The following is a 23,501-nucleotide window of genomic DNA, read 5'->3' as shown; positions in this document are numbered from 1 at the left end:
TGAGCCATAACTTGGGTTGGATAACTTTCTGCACCCAGTAAATCTGCTAAACATGTGGCAACGATGACACCGACATCAATACAGCCTAACTTTACGTCACAATCTGTTATGAATGATATCTGTAGGGATGTATAGTCCGCTGTGGGATTGTTGTTTTCCTATTAGCAGTGAGACAGCTCTTAATACTTACTTGCTGGGCAGTATCGTAACCTGTTTACAACACATGTATGCTAATAAGTTACATTTTAGCATCCTGTATATGCATTACTGTTCTGCTGTTTACAAAGCTCTGGTCAGCATGTTAAAGCTTCTTCCTCTTCCATCTCTTATTCCTTAGCCATCATCTCAAGCAGCACAGAGACAGCTAGGGCTGTATGGTGAACTAGTGCCATACAGCTGTATGGACTTCTCACGAGATGACTGTGGGCTGTGGCCAAAGTTACATAATACTTATAACAGTCAGCCCGACTGCGCTGTGGAGACGAGAGGGACCACATTCCCTCTGATGAAAGTCATTGTACTGTTAGATCGACTTTAATACTACCACCATTTTAAGGTGGAAAAGTTAGATATTGTTGCTTTAATGCATAACGTTTAGCTTCAATATAACTAGACGAGCTACTGATTTAAATTCCTCCCCTTTACATTGTTTTTCATTCTGAAACTATAGACCCACTTCATGCACAAATGTACTGTGACTTTAAAGATCCTGGATTCATTCACATACATACGTAGTTCATAAGACATGGTGCAATGTTCTTCAATGTGTCCGTTATGATAATGCAATGGTGATATGGCTGCTTTCCTTCTGAACACTCAAGTGCACTTGCTTATGATACTGTAATAAATTGACTTTAAATTATAGTTTTCCAGGTAATTTCAGGTTTTTTTTCATTGTACATATTGCTAATGTTTACATGTAGTTAAGTATATTAGTGTTATTCAATATCTTAAAGCAAATAAAGGTCCATGAAAAAAAAAAAAATGTTTAAACAAAATGTGATACTTATCAGAGAACAGCATGGCTTCTGTTTGCCAAATAATATATGAAGTTTCATATTGTTATATACAACTGGGAAAAGGTGCAAAATATACCACATGGGAATAACATTGTCAGCTTGAAGCACACTTAGCAGCCATAACGCCTTCAATATTCTATTTAATTGTTACTCCAGCAGATTTCCAAAATGTACAATAAGGCTGATACAAGCTTAATTTTTAGTACAATTAACATGTTTTCATATTTGTTTGTGATTCAGTGTCAGATAAAATAGCCTAATGTACAATTAAAACATATTTTATTAATTGAAAGCCATAAATAAAGGTTAAGGTTAAGGTGACTACTTCAGTCTACTTGAATGACAGCATGTTGTTTATGCCACATAACATTCTACAACAACATTTACAGGGAAAGTTACTGTCTGCAGCCCATACTCATGAAGCTTATGTGGCCTAGTGAGAAGACACCTTTTACCTGTGAAGATATGGGCTATAGGCTAAAAAAACTTATCAATACAACAATAAATGTTTAAACAACAAAAAATATTTGTTTACTTGAGAGGACAGCATGGCTTCTGTTTGCCAAATAATATATTAAGTTTCATATTGTTATATACAATAGGGAAAAGGTACAAAATATACCACATGGGAATAACATTGTCAGCTTGAAGCACACTTAGCAGCCATAACTCCTTCAATATTCTATTTAATTGGAAGATGTCATTGTTTAATACCGGCTTCTCTTCTCCGCCTGCGACTGTCCTTGGTTTAAGTGGTTGAATGATTAGAGAGGTGCCGTATGAGTGAAGTCCATTATGTGGGACCATATGGTACACATAATGAAAGCCAGAGAGGCATTGAGAAGAACCCACGTTCTACCTTCTTAGTTCAGTGGAGACCTTGTCTATTCATTGAGTTGGGCGTACATATGACGTAAGAAAATAGGTCAGGAAGGTGTTTAAGAAATGCACACAGGCACACGCAATATTGTGTCTTGAAATACTCTCATCCCCTGAAAATGTAATTCCCTCTTTGTGTCTGCATCAAGAAAGCAGATAGCACCCTGTTGCTGTACATCTAACCAAGCTTGCTGAATAATGTGTGAGTACAATGTTTGTAAAACATCTTGCCTAACCTCTTTACAGTTTTTGTATTAAGTAATTTTACCTTTAGATATAAATAAAAACACACAGCTACACTGTTACTTACCATGGCAGCGTGGGGATGTCTGGTCAGAATGGGAGCTTGATATCCATTTGCTGTTGTCACAGTAACCCCTGGTGTTTGGCTATAACCTACGAGAAATAAAATGTTACTTGTCGTAGTTATCATCTCTGATTATCATCATTTTCTTTCCTATTATTTTGTTCCCATGTTCTCATGTACACCCACTCTCTATTTTAATGCATTGTTACGATCAAGTAAATGTTTGCATCTCCAAAACCTTGCCTCTTTATGAAATGAAGAATAGAGGTCTTATTGTGTTATAATCTGGTCGTGTAAGACGTTTCATAAGCTCAAACAGGATTGAAAAGCTAATGCTGCAAATGAAAGCATAATAATCAATCAGTCTTCCACTGTGATGAGCTTATGAGGCAAACCAATCAAAGCATCGGACCAGTTTTAAGTTCATATGTATATGTAACAGGTTGTGAAAGGTAATTATAGATTGTTGTGAGAAGTCATTTTACTTCAACTACAGCTTTTTTAAGCCTTGCCTCCTTATACCTAAACTTACAGCATGAAGTAAAAACCTAAATTATCATCATGAATCTGTCTAAATGTCGCTGTACTGTTGCCTTAATAAGTCTTCTTAAACTACCCCCAATTGATACAGTTCTACTACACTACTGCAACTTCTGCAACTGTTGTGACTGTTTCGCAGTCCTTAATGAAGTGAATACATTTACAGCATCAGTGTTTCCATTTAGACCTACTCTATATCTCAGTTTAACACAATTTCAGAGCCAATGCTGTCATTTTGACTCCTTAACGTGTACTTGACAGCTAAAGTTATTAGTTACAGATCATATAGATTTATTTAAGATACTGCATATGTTTCTGTTTGTGTGTACACACATACATATTCAGCTAGCTACTAAACTGTGTAATCTATTAACCATCTACAATTAATACCTCAAAAATCATCCAGTGCTCAACATCTGCTTAACAGTTCTGTTGTTTGTATTTGGAGGCCATAACATCATTTTATTATTACACCATCACTGAACATTATCAGTATCTAGAGCAGTTCATATCGTCACAATGTGACAAAGCATGCTTACAGTGATGCTTGTTTTCTATCACTGACGTGTATTATAATTCTGTTATGTGAGTGTGTGTGTGTGTGTGTGTGTGTGTGTGTGTGTGTGTGTGTGGGTGTGACTGAGTGTGTGTAATCCTTATCTGCAGACATGATCTCTGTTAAAGAAACCAGACTGTCATTGTCTAAAGATAAATTAATTTGTGTTTATTATCAGGAAAACACACCCATCCTCTGAGTGGGAAGGCCGTGTGTGCATCTCAAACACTAACCCTGTTTTCAGATAATGATTGTCATGACGCCTAATACAATCATTTATCACTTTGTATTTTGTCCTTGGGTGGTTCATTTCTGTGCTGATGATCCACATTGTGTTTGTGCTTTAAATGAGAACAACAATATTGTCCTTCATCAAATATAGATGCTTATTCAAGAAAAGATGACATTGTTCTAAATGCAACTCTGACTCAAGTGCTTCTATTCTGAACTGATTAACAGAACATGATATGTGATTTCAGAAAAATCTTTTTGGTCCTGTCCTAAACCATGACACTGCCTGCCTCCATGTTCCAGCAATGTGTTTTCTGAATAAGTGGGTTTCTCATTCATGCGTAAAGCGTTCTTAATGCATTGTTTTCATTTCCTCCAGTAGTCTTTTTAGAGCTCCATGTTCAGTGCTTTTCAGTCGCTTGTGTCAGTAAGGTTAGATGAGTGAGCATGCAGTGTTTATGTCCTATTTCGTGAATTCATGAAGTACCTACTATTGATACCAGGGTGGTGCACCAGGGCTCCTGCAAAACTAGGCCATGGGGGGGGGGTATATTGATCCATCCATCTATCTATCATCCAGCTATTTACCTATATCCTTAGTGCTTTACTACTTTCAACATACATCTACCTCCCAGTTCCTACCATTCCATACGCTTCATCTATCTTCTTAATTACTTACAGTCATTCCCTTCAGACTTAATATTGTTCATTTGTCTGAACACCCATCCTTTATTCATGACTATTTTTTGTTTAGACAGACCTATTGACATATTACATTTGGGAATACAACTAAGTGTTAGGCTGTAACCGTATAATCTTGTAGCATCTTACAGTGAGTGTCACAGCAGTGTTTGGCTATCTTTTTAGTCATCAGGCCATATAATGGCATTGAATTAAACTTATACTGATGATAGAAATAAATAATAATTTAATGCATTAATTTTAGCCATTTATATGCACTTATTTGTCTGATTTACAATCTTTCATAGTATCATGTTCTATTTCAATCCAGTAAAAACAATGAAACAAAACCAAATTAATTAATGAATTAAGATAATAACAAGAAGCCTGGCTTTACTTTTTTATTTACTATGTATGGAACTTAAGTCTTGCTTGCATGTGTGTATACTGGTTTGATAATAGTGAAATAAAAGTTTGTACTGCAAACACCTTCCTCTTTTCTTAGGGACTGATTACTTATCCTGACTGTATTTGTTCTTAACCCTGTGTGGTTTAGATCTGAGTTTATGACGGCTTTTAGCATATTGTAACCACTCCACTTTCATGCATTCACCCATGACGCTAATGATCTCTTGAACATAGAACTGAGTGTGACGTGATTTTTGAAAATAGTGTGTATGCGTGTGCTTGGGTTGAGTGTAGTTGTTAGTGGCAGTGGGTATTATAACAGATAAGGGTGCAGTCAGGATAGCTTTTGATCTCTTTGTCAGTAGCCAATGAAAAAGTGAATGTTAGAGAAAGATGGAAAGAACAACAAGCAAAAGACAGCAGGAGGGCACTGGAGAAACTCAGCTTTATTGACCAAAGATGGAGAGAGGATACAGACATCAGAGAGAGAGAGAGAGAGAGAGAGAATCAGAAAGAGAGAGAGAGAGAGAGAGAGGAAGGGGGAAGAGAGAGAAAGAGAGAGAGAATGTGACAGGGTGAGGTGTAGCCATACAAAGAGAGGGAGACAGAGAGAGAGAGAGAGAGAGAGAGAGAGAGAGAGAGACAGTCTGAAACAATAGAAAATGGCTCCTTTTTGTTTTAACAGTCCATACAACCGCGAGGGCAGGCAGACAAGAAAAAGAGGGACCCCTACAGAGTCAGAGGAGTACTGCAGGCGTGGCAGTGGGGCTGGTAAACTCGACAAGTCTTTTTTTCTTGTACTGCTCCTTGCATTTCATCAAAAACACACACAAACTGGATTAACTTGAAGTAAGCCTTACTCTTTTCCTCTTATATGTTTTTTAAAATAGTAATTGGATTTTTTGTTAGTACATATGGTAAGTGCATTTGCTCTGTTGCACATTATATGTGTGCATTACACTTTGGGGATCTAACCCTACATGTTTAAAATGACATTTCTTTGCATAGCCTCCACAATCTTTCAAACAAAACAGTCATGCAATGAATAATTGTATGCCAATCTGGGACACAGAACAGGACACCATGAGTAACTGTCCCCAGCCTTCACAAGCCTTGCAGTCTGTTTTACTGCACACAGATTTAATGAGAGAAAATCTCAGTGACAAACTGTTTGGAAGACCCATCTTAAAGTGTTTTTCTCCCCAAAAGATCTCTTCTGATGAAATTGTACCCAGAAAAAAACATGCACGTGGTGAAAGGAATAGCCTGACTTTTAAAGCATCTTTTGTCAGTAAAATTTGTTATTTGGCAGATGGACTTTACAATTAAACATCATAGACTTTAAATCTTCTAAATGGCTGCTTGCATCACTGTAAAAAAGCATTATTTGGAAATGGTCAGCACTTATTTTAATGGACAGTGATTTATAGTTTAAAGGCTACTATGCAAATTGAATGGTAAACAGTTTTAGGATCCTGCCTCTGACCAATATTCTAAGATGCCTTCAAGGCAAATCGTAACATGTATGTGAATGGAAGCAGCTGCCAAAAGTTCTCTAAAGGTGGTGGGAAGAGGGGAAAACACTGTGAGGGGTTAATTGTAAGATTACACACAGCAAAGCAGTGAAGTTAGAGAATGAAAATATGTGAAGGTGGTGTTTGTGCACTCATACAGTCGTGATATGGAATCGTAGAATATAACAGGACATTTTCTAGTACCCAGAATATTCAGAATTATTTCTAGATCTCTATATATGTGTTGAAAATAAAATCCTCACTAAATAGAATATAGAGTATATTTACATTCTTTATCTACACAGGACCTGGATGGGCCTGGTGGTGGTGACCAATCACACAGCAAGCTGTAACTGACTGGCAGCAGCAGTGGCCAATCACTTTTAAAGCATGGATGTTTGAGGGCGGAGCTACTGTTCTGTTCTGACAGGACAGTGTAGAGATGGGATTGTAGAGCTGCGCATGCAGAGCCATGTGAGGAAAGAACTTATTGATGTGTTTCCTTTCCTTTTGTCTTTCATCTCTGTTAAAGTTAGTCATTTTTGGAAATATAAACTTGTGATGTGTCTAAAACATACCAGGAATTGGATTTAGGGATACTTCATCCCCTAAAGGCTACAACAACATCCTCCATCACATTATTTGGATATGCAGAGCCTATCTTACCTCTTACCTAAATGTGAAAACATCTTTTCCACTCACATTTAGGTGAACTGATCTTACTTTAAAGACAAGTATTTCTCTCTATTGGAATAGCAAAGTGTAGCCACTAACTCTGCAGACACTTGTTGAGCAGCACCAACTCCTCTATCCCATGTAACCTAAAAGACCCTACATTTACAAATGAAGTCTTTTCAGAGCCTTCATTATCATGCAACAGAATGAGGATGATTACTGCCTTCAAGAGCCTTTCTGAAACTACCTACATATGATGTTATAATGACACCCAGGCCACATTATTTGTAGCACCCTTGTAAACGAGGGCCTGGTTTGTGACTACAGCGAGAGCTGGCAGTGTTTTTCAGTCTCTTTGTGCAGAGCATAATAGATCTCTCATGGTCTTCTGCAGCGATGAAGTGAATGTAAATGGACAAGAGGGTGAACATTATTTGCACATTTCTCCTGACGCTCATCTGAGTGCAGCTGTGATAGTTTTAATTTAGAAATATGGTAGTGCTTGGTAATATTCACAACTTTGTGCCCATACAGTTAGTGGTAACCCATGTTTGTTTTCATAGCTGGGAATACATGTTCCTTGGCTGCCGGAGTGTACTCATTAAGCTGCCGTAGGTTCCTGTGCTCTGTAACCTTAAGTAACACTGGAAAAAATGACTGTATAGATCATAATGGCAGCCAAAAGGTTTGAAACTACATCTTATTGGCTGCCAAGTTCGAAAGTACCAGAATACGAGGAAGTGACCTCAGCAGTGGAATAGCTTGAGTTGAACAAGATAGAAAGATAATAGACAGAGAAAGTAAGAAAGAGAAGAGAGATGAGGAGAGAGAGAGAGAGAGAGAGAGTCCTGCTACTATTCCTAACAGTGTCAAAAACTTCAGGTTCCCATGGAAACTGGCATCCAAACAATTCAATGGCCTTTCAAGTTTGAAAACAAAAGAAAAGAATGCTCAGGTATCAACAGCAATCAAAATAAAAGTCTCTTAAAGATAATCTAAATCTACTAACTACATTTTTTTTTTGTAAGGATCATTTGTTTCGAAGAATGAAGAGGCACATAAAGTAACCAAGGCAACAAGTTCCACCCTCGTTGTTTGGTCAGAGGGAGTTGTTCGAGTTCATATGTTGGGTGTTGTGTTTGTTCACTGTGTGTCTGTGTGTGTTTGGGGAAAAAATGTCAAGCAAGGGGATTAAAAAAAAGCAAGTGAGAAGCTATTGAAAAGAGAGATGAAAAAAAATTACTGAGACTGTCCATCGTTTTGAATGTTTTATAAACTGGCTTACTAAAGGAGAAGATCTGGTTGATTGTCCTTAAAGCAAGATGGACTGTTTGGTTAGACAGCATGGCAATGGACTTGATTGTCCGTATTGACTTACTGACTGCTGAGAGAAGTTTTATATAAACTGGTAAAATTTTTCCACCTACTACCAATGATATGGCAGCAGGACAACCACTTTATTCCTGCATAATTTGAATTTTTGAAATACATCGTGTTGTCTGTGGAGACAGGCGGCTGGCAGAGACTCTATGTTGACGGAGGAGGTGACAAAAAGGCAGAGAAGTGGAGGTAATAACTCAATTAAGTAAAAAGTCAAAGGTCAGACAAGAGTATGTATGCGTGCAAGTGTGTGCCAGCCATTCAGAGTCCAGAGGAGGAGGAGGAGGAGGAGGAAGGCAGGGCTTCTGTTAGTAACCATCCAGAGACAGAGGAGGAGAGAGGGGTGTTGTGGGTAATAATAAAAGGATGGAAGAGGGAGAAGATTCAGTCACATGAGGATGCAGCACTGGCAGCGTTTCCTCTTGTCTGTACCTGTGGAAGGGGTGAGGCCAGGCGGGGGTGCTGTGTTGGGGTCAGCATTTGCAGGGGGCGAGGAGGCACTGTCAGGCTCACGGCCGTCTGATGACAGTTCCGTGCTTGCGGCCTCAGATGTGGCTGGCCGCCCTGACACGAGGTCGGCTGCAGTGCCGTCAATGATGGATAGGTCAGTGACTGTCTTCTCTCTCAGGGATTTCTCATCATCTTCATCTATCAAGACCACCTCGGCCTTTACGGCGCCGTCGAAACCAAGGAGCCGCCTGCTCTCGCTCATGTCGTCAACGTCCTGGTAACCGAGGAACACCATGGTGACTGGGTGCTCAGCTGTGGCTTGGGGAGGAGAGGTGAGCTCGGAGCCTGAGTTGGCTGAGGAGCCGGGCTGGGCCGTGATTGGGGCTGTTGGGGGCATCATGCCGACCCGGGTCTCCCGTTGGAGGATCACCTGGGCTGGTGGGCTTGAAGGGATGGAGGGTGGCGCACAGGAAGGTGGAGACAGATCATCAATATCTAATGGGGAAACATAGGCCTGCGGTGCAGCTGGGGTCACAGTCACCTGGCCCCTGCCGCCGTCTCCGCCATGTGCGACAGGTCGAGCAGCTCGCTTGATCAGCTGGTCGACCTGCGCAGAGCTCCAACCGTTCTCCACTGCGGTGGTGGACACCCCCCCAGAGGACGTGACCTCGTAGACCACTTTTCTGCCATCATCGAAGACCTTCACCCCACGCGTCCCAGCATCAAGCGGGTTCACACGGTTGGCTGACAGGACGCGCTGCTCTCCAGTCTGCGGGTCATGCTCTACGTTGATCTCCATGGCAAACATTGCTGTTAGGAAGGGGGATGAAAGGGAGGAGAGACAGGGAGGGGGGGGAGGAGGAGGGAGGAGATGAGTTGCAGAAGGGAGTGGGGTTTGAAGGAACAGTGAAGGGGACGGACAAGTGAGAGGAAGGGCAGTGGGGGGTTTGGGAGGAAAAGTTGGAGGGAGTGAAGCGTGAGGATGGGGACACAGTGCTCTCTAAAATATAATAAATACATTCAAACAGCAACATATGTAATATAGGAAATTAGTTAAACACCAACATTATTGTTTATAGATTCTAACCACAGATACACGTGTATAAACAAAAAATAAATACTTTCCCTTCACATGTGGCATGCTGCAGAAGGTCCTTTTTGGTAAACTTCAGGTAAACTACCATTTTACTGATTAATTACTTGAGAATATGAAATGTCTACCTCTCATTAGGTACTATTAATGACAACCAATGAACAATGCTGCAAATTTTAAAGCCCAAAATGAGCTTTAATTTGGTAAATGTCAGAACATTTACAATCCTCAAAATAGGCCTCACTGGGTATTTCTTGACAAGGGACGATTTATGCCGTAATAATAATAATTACTGCTTAAGTCAAATATATTAAGAGTTAATTTTGCTAAGAAAAAATATTAAATAAAAGTATATTTTGATTGATTTTATTTCCGTTGTCCTTTATCAAAAATATTACTTGAAAACAATTTGTCCTCTGCACAATTAAAAAGCATGCTAGCAGGATAAGCAGCTTAACAGAAGCTATGAACAGAAATCCCTTTACTGTAAAAGCTAATGGTTTTGGCTGATGAAAGAGAAACTGCACTGCAAAGAGCAAAGCTATTGTCATATATCAAGAGTAAAGCTATTACTAATCTGAAACTCGCACCAAATCTAAAGCTCATAAAAAAGCAAAGCCTGTCGCGTTGTATGTCAGCATGGTAACACTCCTACAGTCAAACTAAAGCCAAGCCTACAACTGAAAAAAAAGTCCTAATATTACATGTTTAAACTGAAATGAATGCTAATCCAAACACATATTGATACTTATTATTAACTGATACATGCTTGTAAATCTAGTTTTATGTTCTTTTTTTTTGCCTAGTGTTTCTGTCTTTTAAAAAGTCATAACTAACATAAAAAAGTCAATTCAAATATTTATCTGGAGCCTTTTGTCCATGTGCTTTAATTACTATCACCTAACAACGGAGACACACTGTTATGTGTAAAGTTTAATTTCCTTGTAAGAGTTGACATTTGTGAAACATGTGCGTATCTTAACCTCCACCCTTTCTGTGCGCGTGAGTTTGTCCTGCATTTAATCCAACTTGGCTGCTGCCCAAAACCATCCTTTCCTCCCTTCCTCCCTCCTCCCTCCCTCTCTCTTCTCTGCCCTCCCTCACCCTCCTCTCCTCCTGTGTCTTACCAGGTCTTGGTATGGCGTGCTCTCCAGAGGCAAGTTGGCCGGCCGGAGGCTGCGTTACCAGGATGAAGCGGTCTGGATTGGGATCCGAGAGAGCGGTGGACATGCAGCCGGTGGCATCTAGTGAGCAGGAGGACAGGAAGGGAAGTGACACATGGTCAGAGGGACGTAAGAGGCCGGGAGGGAGACACACACACATACACACTCTAACACCAGGCTCATGCCGATACACACATACACACTGGTTACACACACAGACACACTTTCGTGATGTGTAACCACACCCTGACACAAAAACACACACATTGAGCCCAGCCCCCAAACACAGACGCTAACCACACCCCTGAGTGACCTGCTGCCTCTGGTCCTCACACAAACACTCTCTCACACACACCTTCATATACACACACAGCATCTAACTTGCCTCATCCCTCTGTTTCTGTGTCCACGGCAACTCTAGCACCCCTGAGGTTCAGTGCTTATGCAGCAGAAGCGTGTGTGTTTGTGTGTGTGCTCGATGGCAGGAACAAAGCTTTGGGGGCTTATGGGGCTTGCTGGTGAATAGGGGGGATAAAGCCAGCGACTGCATGCTGCAGAGTCATGGCCTTGTGTGTGTGTGAACCTCAATAGTCTTGCTAAGCCGGGTTCTGTGTGCATTTGTGTCTGTCTGAGTTTTAGTAGATGTGTGTGTTTGCGTGCAAGTATATAAATGTCTATGTGTGTGACTCTCTGTGTGGGTGAAGGGGGGTTTTGAGGTGCCGAAGCGAGTGCTGGCCTGCATCTCTCCTGCCTCAGCGAGACTATTATCACACACACACCTGCATGCGCGCACACAACACACACACACACACACACACACACACACACACACACACACACACACACACAGAAATAGAAGTGGCCCCACTGATACGAAACAATGATAACTCAGGAGAGGACATCATCCCAGAGAGATGTGTTTGTTTACTTTTGGTGTGTGTGTGTGTGTGTGTGTGTGTGTGTGTGTGTGTGTGTGTGTGTGTGTGTGTGTGTGTGTGTGTGTGTTGTGTGTGTGTGTGTGTGTGTGTGTGTGTGTGTGTGTGTGTGTGTGTGTGTGTGTGTGTGTATGTATGTATTTGTGTCATTGCTCATACCTTTATCCTGGTTCATCAGACTCTGATAAAGAGACAGAAGAAAGTCCACATGAGCCATAACAGTTTTAAAGTTTTCTGGAAAATAATCTAACCAAGGCGTTCAATTCTTTAGAGAGAATGATGGAATATACTATTGTTATACACTGATGAGATAATATATCATAAGTAAGATTTTTTTATGTGAAAAAACATGCATGTCTCTCAATAAAAGACTGTAATCCTGAATTTATCCTCAGTGATCAGTTTATATTTACAACACAACTACACCACAATGGTTTAAGTGCAAGCACCTACAACACCGGTTCAAGACTGTAAGCCGTTCTTGTTCTCTTACCTTCTGCAGATCTTCTATGGAGCGCTCCGTCTCTTTCAGACGTTGTCTGAGGACCTGCTCTTTGGCTGATATCTGGGACTCTTCACTCTCAAGTGCACCGATTTCAGACTCGAGCCTGCAATCACAGAAAAAAGGGAAATCATTTCCTGTCATGATGTTTAAAAAGTAGAAGAATCAAGGGATTTGTAGCCCTTTAAAAGAAAAGAAAAATCGCTCATGAACTCAGCCTGAAGTTTAACATAGGGATCAACTCATTTTGATGTATTTTGTTAGAGGGTAGGTTAAGAGCGAGAGTTTCTCATGATAAGATTTAACTGCAGGGTTGCTGGTGGTGCAGTGGTTAGTGGGTGCGCTCCATGTATGGAGGCTATGATCCTCCAAGCGGGCGCCCCATGTTCGAGTCCCACCTGTGGCTCCGTTCCCGCATGTCATTCCCCACTCTCTATTCCTGATTTCAGACTCTGTCCATTGTATTATCTCTCCTTTAAAGGCACAAAACACCCAAAATTAAATCTTAAAAAAAAAAAAAAAAAAGCAAATTGCAAAAGTCTGCAAACTGCTTACTATTTCCCATACTCAATCAAACATTTGTGCATGCTTGCTGTACATATTTTGTCTTTAGCATGTGGCCTCCAGAGACACTGATGCATTTAAACTGTACCATGAAGTTTAACATCTGGTGCCTCACACCACCTGGCCCTGCGGTCATCAGATTTCAGTCAGTCCTCACTGTCTCCAGGGTGCATTGATGTAAGTTTTATGACGTGTATGATGCTGATCTCGATTTAGTCCAGATGCTTCAAACACATGCACCGACCAGAAACAGATGAGGGATGAGTAACTTGCGAAACAATTTGCCCCACATCCTGCATCAGCTTGTTTAGCAGTGTCCAGAATGATAGCCTATGATTTGTGCACAATGCTATTAGAAGTCACTTTTTCATATTGTAATCATGCACTGCATCCTGACTGAGACTGAACAAAGACCAAATATATCCATATATCAACCACTCATTTTCAGTTTAAACAGTAAACCATGTCATAAAAATAGTTTACTAATGTATTGGTTGTTAACGTGGGGTCCTGGCCCCCAGGGAAGGTGTGCCCAAGATCTCAGGGGTGACACGAGGCTTTGCGTGCTCTCAGGTTGTCAAAATTAGATGAACACACATTGACTAAAATCATGATTAAATACTTACTGGATAGTTTGAACAAATGTATTTAGGTAAGAAAAGTGTGTTTAGACCTATTCTACTGGGACAATGAAAACTATTAAAACTGTTCTTTAATTGTGTCCTTGGGGTTCCCAGCTTTTCTTAGGTTGGGCTCCAAGGGAAAAAAATCAGGAACATAGTGAAATTAAACATATTTAGCAAATTAAAACCTCAGACTCATAGAGGCATTTACAGAGGATAGATTTCTGCTACATTCACATGTTAAATGTTGCACATTCTTCCTTTAAGTGTAAGTAATAACCTGTTCGAAGCTGAATATTAAGTAGTTACATAAGTCAGGTGAAACAGAACAGAAGATCAAAGCCTTCCAAGGTTACCCATTATCATTTTAAAAGTCTCTACTTTCTGCAGCATTTGTGGCTCAAGGATAAGTTTATTGAACTGGGTCATTGGTTATGAGCCATCAAACTAAAGAAAAAATGCATGTTCAAATGTATAAATGTGGCTTGGCAGTAGGAGGAAGTTTTAGCACCATGGTCTCAGCAATTATTGTGTAAATTATATCCCAACATTTTCCCAAATAAGTTTCTTACAGATGATAAAATGTTAGGGGGGGTTCTGTCCCTGCTAATGAGAGAAACTAATTAATGTCTTTGTTTGACACATTTTCCTCAGGATAATCTTGAATTTTTGGTACCATCCCCTACATTTAATGGCCTATGTTCACACACAGACACACCACATGTGCAGGTTCATATGGACATTTAAGGTGTGGATGTAGCAACAATACAAGGAAGCGGTCTGGGAGGAGGACCAGCTTCCTCACTGACTGCCAGCACACACAATACTTTCAGAATACACTCCTCTGGGAGCAGAGGAATGTGTGCGTCAGTTTGTGTGACTGCATGTGTGTATTATAACAGATCTTAAGGATCATAACAATGCCCTAAGCAATCCGCCTTCCCACAGTATTCAAAAAAATAATAGGGCTCTCTTATCATATCAGCATTAGTGACCATGAGAAAGCACTGGTACACACTGTACTAAGTGTAGTGTTCACTGTTTAAGAGACTTTTTATATGAAACAGCTCACAGAAACATAAGGTGGTTAGCCTGAATTGGCCACTTACACTGTGAATTGTGCTGTTCTCAAAGCATCAACATTACACATAGAGGATATCTATGGAGTTGCTGGCACTTACAAAACCAATGATTGTGTTTTTGGTCTCTGCCAGAAAACCTGGTGCTTTGGCAATGATCACTAAGGTTTAGCTAAACAAGCACACACAGTCTGCTCGCATCACATCTCACTTTGCCAATGTTTCTACTCAAGTTCATCTTCAGCGGAGCAGTGTTTGGATCTCATCCATCTACCTGAGTTTTGTACTGAGCACCAGAGATGCATGTTTTCAAAGCTATGATAGCTGTGTACCTCAAAGACCCCAAAAGACAAAGCTGGATATACAATATGTATACAGTTGATTTTACCCTTTAATAAGGAAATATAATTGAGATAGGGATTACTTTTGTAAGAGAAACTTGATTGCAGTAGAGCGGTAAGCTTGCCCAATACAGAAGCTGTGTTACTTTGGGTCAGGGCAGCAGTGGAGTAGCTTTGCAGTCAGAGACAAAGCTTTTGTTGGTTCCATCGGTCACATGAATCTGTTGTTTGTCACCGCTGAATGTAATCCTGAACGACATTGTACATGAACTCAAAACAGAGCAAAGCACAAGACCAGTTTCTTATCACAAACTTGACCTTGTGGAACATTGTCCTTACGCCATTGTCCATATAAAAATAACTGGCACTGTTCAGAGTTGTTCAGTGATAAATGAAATTACACATTTCAGGGGAGATGTGTTTTTTTTTTTTTTTTTGGGCTATGGCTTGATTAAAAACAAATATAGTACCATGCACACAAGCTATTTTAACACCATTGTTCATTCTGAAGGAAAGACAGTGTCTTATCAGAGTCCATTATACTGCTATATGTCAGACTTGATAGCAACTTAATTATTCATTTTGTTTTCCCCTATAGTGAAGCTTTTCAAAAAGTGTTAAAAGCTCAAGTTTGGTTTGGCTGATGCTCCTACACTCCTTGGTTAGGATAAATTAGAAATGTTGTGCCGTCAGTTAAATTACATTCATCAAGGGATATGCACAGAAGATTTTTATTAGTATGTACATGGCATGAAGTATATGGAGGTTTTATGCTTGCCTCTGACTGCCACCTTAAGGAGACTTAATCTTTATGTCCCATGAGTATGTAAAGGACGATTGTCCATCACAAATGTGAATCTGACAGATGTCTATAATTTCACTGCTTCCCAATTTGTTAGCAACTGAAAAGAAAAAGGAATTTTACATTTCAAAGGGTCAATAATACCCCAATAACTGCATGAGAAAGATGAAGAGTGTATGTATGTGCTTACGTTGGCATGCGACCCTCCCTTTACATATTTATCCAAGCCTGATAGTAAAATGTCTAAAATGATTCTAGTCAGTAGAAAGACACTCACTGGACACATATTTTGGTAATCTGTAATGTTCAGACGGACGACATCTAACACCAAAATGTTTTCCAAGCACTCTAGAATCAAAAGTCTGGCTAAGAGGTGGAATAATATTATTTGACTTTCTCTGCCAAAAAGGATGAATCTTTTGCAGACAATTATACGGCTTAAGAACAGATGTGTTACAGTTAAATAATGTCCTTTATAGGTCTCAGATATTTGTGTGCACTAATGTATGACATATGAAAAAAACTCATGGGAAGAAGAAGTGTGTTATAGTCATCACTCTCATCTCGTACAGAGTTTTTGACTTCATACCCTAAATAAACTGAGCCATAGAGACCCACAGATGCTGTTTTAATCATGTTACACACAATCTGCAGCACATTTGTTAGTTAGAGAGATAATCCCTTGGGTCTTGTTACACCCACACCTATGTCTATTTTTCTTTGTAGCAGATGTCTGTACAACATTACCTCTCGTGTGGCTACTCTTCCCTGCTCCTCCCTTTTCTAATTTCCTTGTTTCCCTTTCAGACAGGAAATGGATTTTACTTTTGTTTCCTGTAAACTGCATGGGATCTTTCCAAAATGGGTTAGAAACAAGATTTGTGACCGGAGAAGGATGCAGGCTTCTTATCCCACTACATCACCTCTACATAAATATCGTAAGTACCAAGACAAATGTTTATATGTGTGGACAGGGAGAACAACAAGGTGTCTGCAAAGATTTCCTTCAACCATTGTCAGTTGATTTTAACACCATAATGAATTGTCTTTGGTTGTAAGGGAACTATGTGAGAATGAAAGATAGAAAAGAAAGCAAATTGTTAAGAGCTATATTTTGAGTTATTTGATCATTATTCAAATATGTTGCAAACTATGACCTGAATTCAATAGTTTGACACCTCTTACAATGACGAAAGCATTAAATTAGTGACTTCTAAATGTTTTCCTTCATGGTCATCAGCTCAAATGAAGAGAATAGACAAACAACACTGGCAACAGTCATATTTGTATCTGGCGCCCTCTAGTGATGGAAAAAAACTAGTAAAACAAAACTGTGAGCAGAGAATAAAAAAGAAAATGATGGCCCTGCATCTGTTTCAGACCTTACTTAGGGTAATATTGTTGTGTTTTACTCTGTAATCTCAATTTAAAAAAAATAGTCAGAGGAGATATTGTTTACATTAGAGGTTTGTTACACTGCTTTCTATTTTGAGGCTATAAAAGTAATTATGGATGAAGTCATCAGAATGAAATACATTTTTGGTTGTCCTATATATTACCAGATGTTACTTTAAACTTTGATATGAGTTTATATTTCCACATATAGTGGCATCTCTTAAGAACATTTGGTTAAACAACTGTAAAAATATGTGAAGAGAATTGTACAAGAAAAAAACATATAATCACATGTCCTCAAGTATCATTTGTTCTCTATGCAAGAGTGGGTCATGTGTTTCTTCTGTGTGTGTGTGTGTGTGTGTGTGTGTGTGTGTGTGTGTGTGTGTGTGTGTGTGTGTGTGTGTGAGCAATAGATGTGACCATGACCTCACACTGTCCCTCCCTCTTCTGTGCTTCTCTTTCTCTGTCTGGCATCGCTTCTATCTCTGTGGCAATCCTGAAAGAGACCAGTGATGTCACTGTCCCGCCCTGTCAACCAACCACAGGCCAGTTGCCATGGATACTCCTGGGTGGGCAGCAACTGCTTTCCACATCATACAGAAGGAGGAAGAGCAGACATCTGGTTTTATGTGTGCTGGATGTGTATGCTTTTTGTGCAGTGTGAGTGTGTGTCTATATGCAAACACACTGTGTGGGATATAAAGACGGACAAAACAAGAGATGAAGTGTAACCGCACTATGTGTTTCTGCAGGATACTGTGTGTGTGCTGTGCGGGATATGTAGAAAAGTTGATTTCTAGGTACACTTCTTCTGAGTTTTTCTTTTTTACAATTGTACCACAAGTTACTGCTTATTGTAGATCTGCTCAAGGTTTCTTGCCAATTCATTAAAAGGAATATTTTCTTTCTACGGTTGCCAAATGATACTTGTGCTTGAGTGTTTGCTCATGGTGGATTAATGTTGGGTCTCTTAAACGTATAGTACAGTCTAGGCCTGCTCTATGTTGGGTCACTGTAGTTTACATTATAGATCTATATGATCCAGACCTACTCTTTTTGTAAGGTGTCTTGATATAACATATAAGAACTGCCGCGATACAAATATTGATGTATTAATTGATTGATTGACAACCAACGCTAAGCCACTCCCTTATTTGCCCAACTCTCAAACATCAGTGAAGCTAATTACATATTTAATATACAAACAGATCAACTTTTTGCAAGAAAGCAAGAAGAATTAATATTTGCTCCAACCAAAGTCCTTACCAAAATCCCCTTTTTTTCCCCCCAACACATTTGAGTTTACTTAAGGGCCTTTCAGATAGGATGCGGCGAGCTCAGCGCGCACCACGTCCTATCTGAACGGCCCTTTAGACAGCACTTAATATTTTAAAGCACCATAACAGATGTACAACTCTAAAGCATAGAAGACAAAGCCACAGATAAAAGCTGCATCCTGTATGTGTATTCTGTCACTCCTTCTTATACACACTGACCCCTTATATCTGGAATAGACTCAGATGCTGTTATCGGCTTCCTCCTGTTTCTGACCTGAGGGTTAAACTGTGCAGAGGCCAGAGAGGCAAGTTGGAGAAAACGAAAAAAACAGATGTTCCTTTTTTCCAAGTACGATCGAGCTTGCCTTAAGTTTTGTGCCTGAAGTGTTTGTTGTTGTCATACCTATTTTGCCCACCAGAGGCTTAAGAGTACAACAACAGATTTTCTTTTAAACACGGCCAAAGTCATTCATGTTCTTCCAGGTCAGTTCTTAAATGTCTTTGCATGTTTTAACCTACCATATATTGTGTCTGAAAGTTATTTCACATTACTGTCACTAAACAAGGGTTTCGCCTGTTTTCAAAGGTCAAAAAAATTGACTCAATTCACGTTTAAAAAAAAAAGAAGTTTTCTCACTAGCCTTTTAGGGCATTCATGGCTCCCAGATCCCAAACAGGATGTAAAGCTTGCTCATGCAGTTTCTGTCCCCTCCTACTTTTTTCATGAATGATTAACTATCCTTGACTTCAATTCACACGGAACATGAAAGATATATGATATATACATCACTTTCTATATTTGTTCCCTGTCATCATATGAGCCATTGTTTACAGTTTACTGGGTTCAAAGGGCAAATTACAGGCTGTGTTTTAAAAGGCTAAACAGCACAAGCAGAATGAGTATAAATCTGTGTCAGAGCAATCCTTTAGAAATAGTAGAAGTTAAATGAAACATTTAACTTAAATGATAAAAAATACAGCCTGTTTCTATTAGTGAGGTTGTTTTCTATACCTCAAGGTACAGTAGTATTTTATACAAACGTTATACTATGGCAGCACTTCTGTTATACAGTTCAGTTCACTGTTGTTATAATCTGCACTCGTGCTGTTTGTGCAGTCCATTCCTTATTCTAAAGGTATTCTGGGGATGTTAATAACACAATCAGCTGGTGTGAATAATATTATCCTGATGGTTGGTAGTAGTGTTTTCAATGAGCCCCAGCTCTGTAATTGAGCAGGACTGTTGCATTATAATCACGAGCCTTCATTCATTGAATATACAAGAAACTATACTGTAGGGCTGGGCGATATGACCTCAAATCAAAATCCCCATTAATTGAACATTAATGATAATTATAATGATAATTATAATATGCTCAAAATGTTTCTAATGAAAGAGTCCATATCTGATTAACTATTTTGTGATTATTTATTGAATATTTCGAACTGATATCAAAGCATCGCTTGAAATTAAACCAACACATTTTGTTTTTTAAGCAGAAATTAACTTCTCTAAAACAGTAGAAAATAAATAACTTGCATTTCTTGCTTCTTGCTTCTTGCGCAGTGTTTATATTTGACTTCTATTTGTTTGGTGTCGTCTTCCCTGAAGACAAAATGTGTCCAAACAGCAGACATTGCTTCCATGTCATGGATTGGACGCCCTGAAAATAGTCGAAATAATCGACGTGGGCGAGATAACATCGCTTAGAGGTTATGAATGTCAGTTTCGATTAATTGCCCAGCCTTACTAAACAGTTTGCTCTGAGTTTGTGTATCAAAGATGAATGACTAGGAATCATCTTTTAGCTTCAAGGGGCATGGAATTATGACGCCTTTTCATTATTATTAATGTTTTCCATCAAAATTGAGTTATGAACGTGTGTGTGATGTCTAAGTCTTGTTTTATTTTTATTTTTAATGATTGTGTCTGTTGCCAATTTAGTTACTTATTTGGTAAATGAAAAGTAAACAGATGATTGGCATAGAAAATGTTATGTTTCTGATAAATGGTTGATGCACTGTACGAAGTGTGGATAGGGGATGATCCCTGACAATGAATTGCTTCAGCTCTCATGAAACATATTCACATTGCTCTGTATCCTATGTTGTCACAATTTCCAAATGCTCCTGCAACATGAACAAAAAGTCACTTCGCTTCAAACTTAATGTTGAAACTTAAAACGTAAATGTTCAGTTCAGTTTAACAAAACAATGTTCCCTTCATTAACTTACTTGACAGTCTTTATAGAAGTGGCTTCAAATGTGAGTAACAGTTAAGTTGTAAGGTTGTTTATTCAACCAAAGGAGTCTGTGAAAGGATAAAAGCCAGATTACAAACAGAGCAGTGTCCCTGAGGAATACCAAGACACATTGTTTTTCTTCATGCAAATATTTTGACAGAGTCTCCTGTATGTGATCTGATTTGATCTCTAGTAAATGTCCGACATGAATCATGGTTGTGTCACCAATGGGCTTGAACTGAACTATGTGACGTTAAGTGACTCAATTTGGACTCAAATATAAATATGTTAGTTGTAGATTTTTTCTTTGCAGCAGTTTTTGGAGTTTGTTTCTGAAATGTTGATAAGTTGATAAGTAAGGGCCGGTGTAACTCTATACTCAAAGGAAACTGATCTGCAGTGAAATATTCTAATCTAAACTGCACCACTGATTTCTGTTCAGTTAAAAACTCATACCACCAATCTGAGGAACAACACAAACATTCTTAGAACATTATGTAACACGATACAGGGCACTTCATGGGGCCTGAGCAGTAAGTATAGTTTGCTGTAGCCAGACCTCATACATCCTGCAGACTTCACATGCTTCCCCAGCACAGTTTAGAGGTTTTCTGGTCTGGTAATTGATTGATGGTTAGCCAGGATTAGATGGAACTTTATTGATCTCCTGTAGAGGAATGAAGTCATGTGGCAGGATCCAGCAGAACAGTTCAGAATAATAGATTTAGCAGATTAGGCCTGAATAAAAAAGACCAAAGAAAACGAATCACTGCATGGTGATATGAGTAGATGCTACTTATTCCATAAGATTAATCGTTTGACATTTGGAGAAGTGAGCTTATTTTCTTTGAGATGAGTGATGCTGCTCTTGGGTGTGTTTGCTTAGTTATGCTACTCCCAACATCTAGATAGCTTAGCTTAGCATGAACACTGGACACATGAGGAAGCAGCTATAGGCTGACTGAAACAAAAGGTAGGCTTTCTTGTGACCTTGACGTTAACAGACAGCCATTTTCAAAAGCTACCTTGTAAAACAGCGACCTGTCAATTAAAATCATTTTTTAAATACAAATTTTAAAAACTACACTAAGATGTTGAACAGCAAGCTTTGGAATTGCGGCTAGGTTCAAAGGTTCAAAGGTCGGTTCAAAAGTCTTACTGCTTCTCCCAGTTTTCTTTTTTGGGCTCTGATAGATAGGCAAGGCGTCTCCAAGCTGTAGTCACCCACTATAAAATACATGTAGAATACTAATTATAATGTGTAAGTATGATTTCTGGAAGCAAAATTTCTCCAAATGACTTCTGATGCGTTGAGAAAACTTGTCCCAAAGCTGTGTGAGGACAAGCTAAATAAAAACCACTCCGCTTCCCTCGATGATGGCTGCATCTACGTGGGACAGAAAGCTCAGCATGAATCAAGTTATCCCAAAAGTAGCTCAGTGTGGGTAGGTCGGGACAGTGCTATATTGTGAAAGGGCCCTTTGCCGCTGTAGCCCTCTTTCTGTTTACTTAGCCTGTCCACGTAATGATAGGGATCTCTGTAAAAGTACCACTTCTGCTGCCGCACACTCTCCTTCTGTCTTACTCTGTCTCTATGTTCTCCAAGGCTCTGCAAAGTGAGCGCACAATGGCTGCTACTGCTTCATTGCTCTGTCACTTAGTGTGTCCCTCAAGTGAGGTTACAGCAGATGTGCCTATAGCCAATATGTCTACTCTTATGTGTTTCCTTTTCTCAGTCTGTGCTCTCCAGGCTCAATGGTTTTATGTAGGCCTATATGTACAAAAATCCTGCACAGCATAAGTGTTCACTTCTCCCTGGCATTTTATGTGATATAATAGTTAAACGGCACAGAGCCTTTTGTGTGTGTATTTCTTCCATGAAATGTGTATCATCAGATGGATTCTGAAGGGAGACTTCTTCTGTCTTGCTTGATTTCTGTTTTTTCTTTCTTTCTCTAAACTCAATTGGCACTACAGTTTTTCCCAAAAGACCAATACAGCTGCTTCTCCTTTTTTTTTTCAAAAAATGTATTGTTTACGAGTTCTCCAGTGCATGAAACGATACGGGCATGCGTAAACGAGCTGCAGCTTTGTCTTTGTCACTTTCTGTCATTAAAGTGTCCACCGGTGCATGTGTTATTAGTCTAGCAACCATAAAAAGTGGGACAGACAAGATGTCTGGGCTTCTGTGCTGTTAGTCTTTTAGACAGTGAAGTCTATTTCAGAAATGTTTAAAGGTGGAGGTAGGTGTGCTTTTCCAGGTTTCCTCATGATTACAGCTTTGGTCCATCTCACTCTCTCTCTCTCTCTCTCTCTCTCTCTCTCTCTCTCTCACACACACACACACACACACACAGAGAATACAGTGTCCATTTCCATCCCAACTATTCACCTCTGTCACTATCAATGTTGGAAAGACTCTGGTTGCCTGGGTTACAGGATATTCTGGGATGGTGTCCCACAGAGTGTAAATATAGATGCCACACCCTGAAATGCACACACACACACACACACACACACACACACACACACACACACACACAGGCGTGGGCCTCTCCAAAATATCTAAATATCTATTAGTATTTCCAATTTCACAGCATGACATCATATCAGAAAAAGAAGATGCTTCTAAGTTAAATAAATAAATCAACTATAGACTATGTCCTTTAGATACTGTTCAAGTTTTGCATGTTTTGAGGTTATTTAGTACATTAGAAAACAGGGTTTAAAGTTTTGCATTTGTGTGACTGCGAGCACTCCTTAGACTCGCACATTTGCTTTGATACTTTTTTTACTCACTTGAGTCGATTTGTTTTTTAAGCCTTGAGAATTCAATCCCAA

The 23,501-nt window shown here is 39.5% G+C and overlaps 1 protein-coding gene across 5 annotated transcripts in view; it reads right to left on the bottom strand.

Annotated features, from left to right (window-relative positions):
* The window catches only part of LOC109986360 (PALM2-AKAP2 fusion protein), an 83,853-nt gene that overhangs the window by 29,503 nt on the left and 30,849 nt on the right, over nt 1-23,501 (bottom strand). For 4 of the 5 annotated variants that reach the window (XM_065965375.1, XM_065965377.1, XM_065965374.1 and 1 more), the window contains 5 exons: nt 12,325-12,439; nt 11,991-12,012; nt 10,861-10,977; nt 8,623-9,450; nt 2,209-2,294 (listed from right to left, as the gene is read on the bottom strand). In XM_065965375.1, coding sequence (XP_065821447.1) covers nt 2,209-2,294; nt 8,623-9,450; nt 10,861-10,977; nt 11,991-12,012; nt 12,325-12,439 — 1,168 coding nt within the window. The remainder of the gene's footprint in view (nt 1-2,208; nt 2,295-8,622; nt 9,451-10,860; nt 10,978-11,990; nt 12,013-12,324; nt 12,440-23,501) is intronic. The other variant, XM_065965378.1, reaches the window with a different exon arrangement.

Source organism: Labrus bergylta, chromosome 17, assembly GCF_963930695.1.
Source record: "Labrus bergylta chromosome 17, fLabBer1.1, whole genome shotgun sequence".
NCBI classification, from domain to species: Eukaryota; Metazoa; Chordata; class Actinopteri; order Labriformes; family Labridae; genus Labrus; species Labrus bergylta.
Note: the sequence above shows the minus strand (reverse complement) of the source record. Positions and strands in the feature narration are given on the sequence as shown.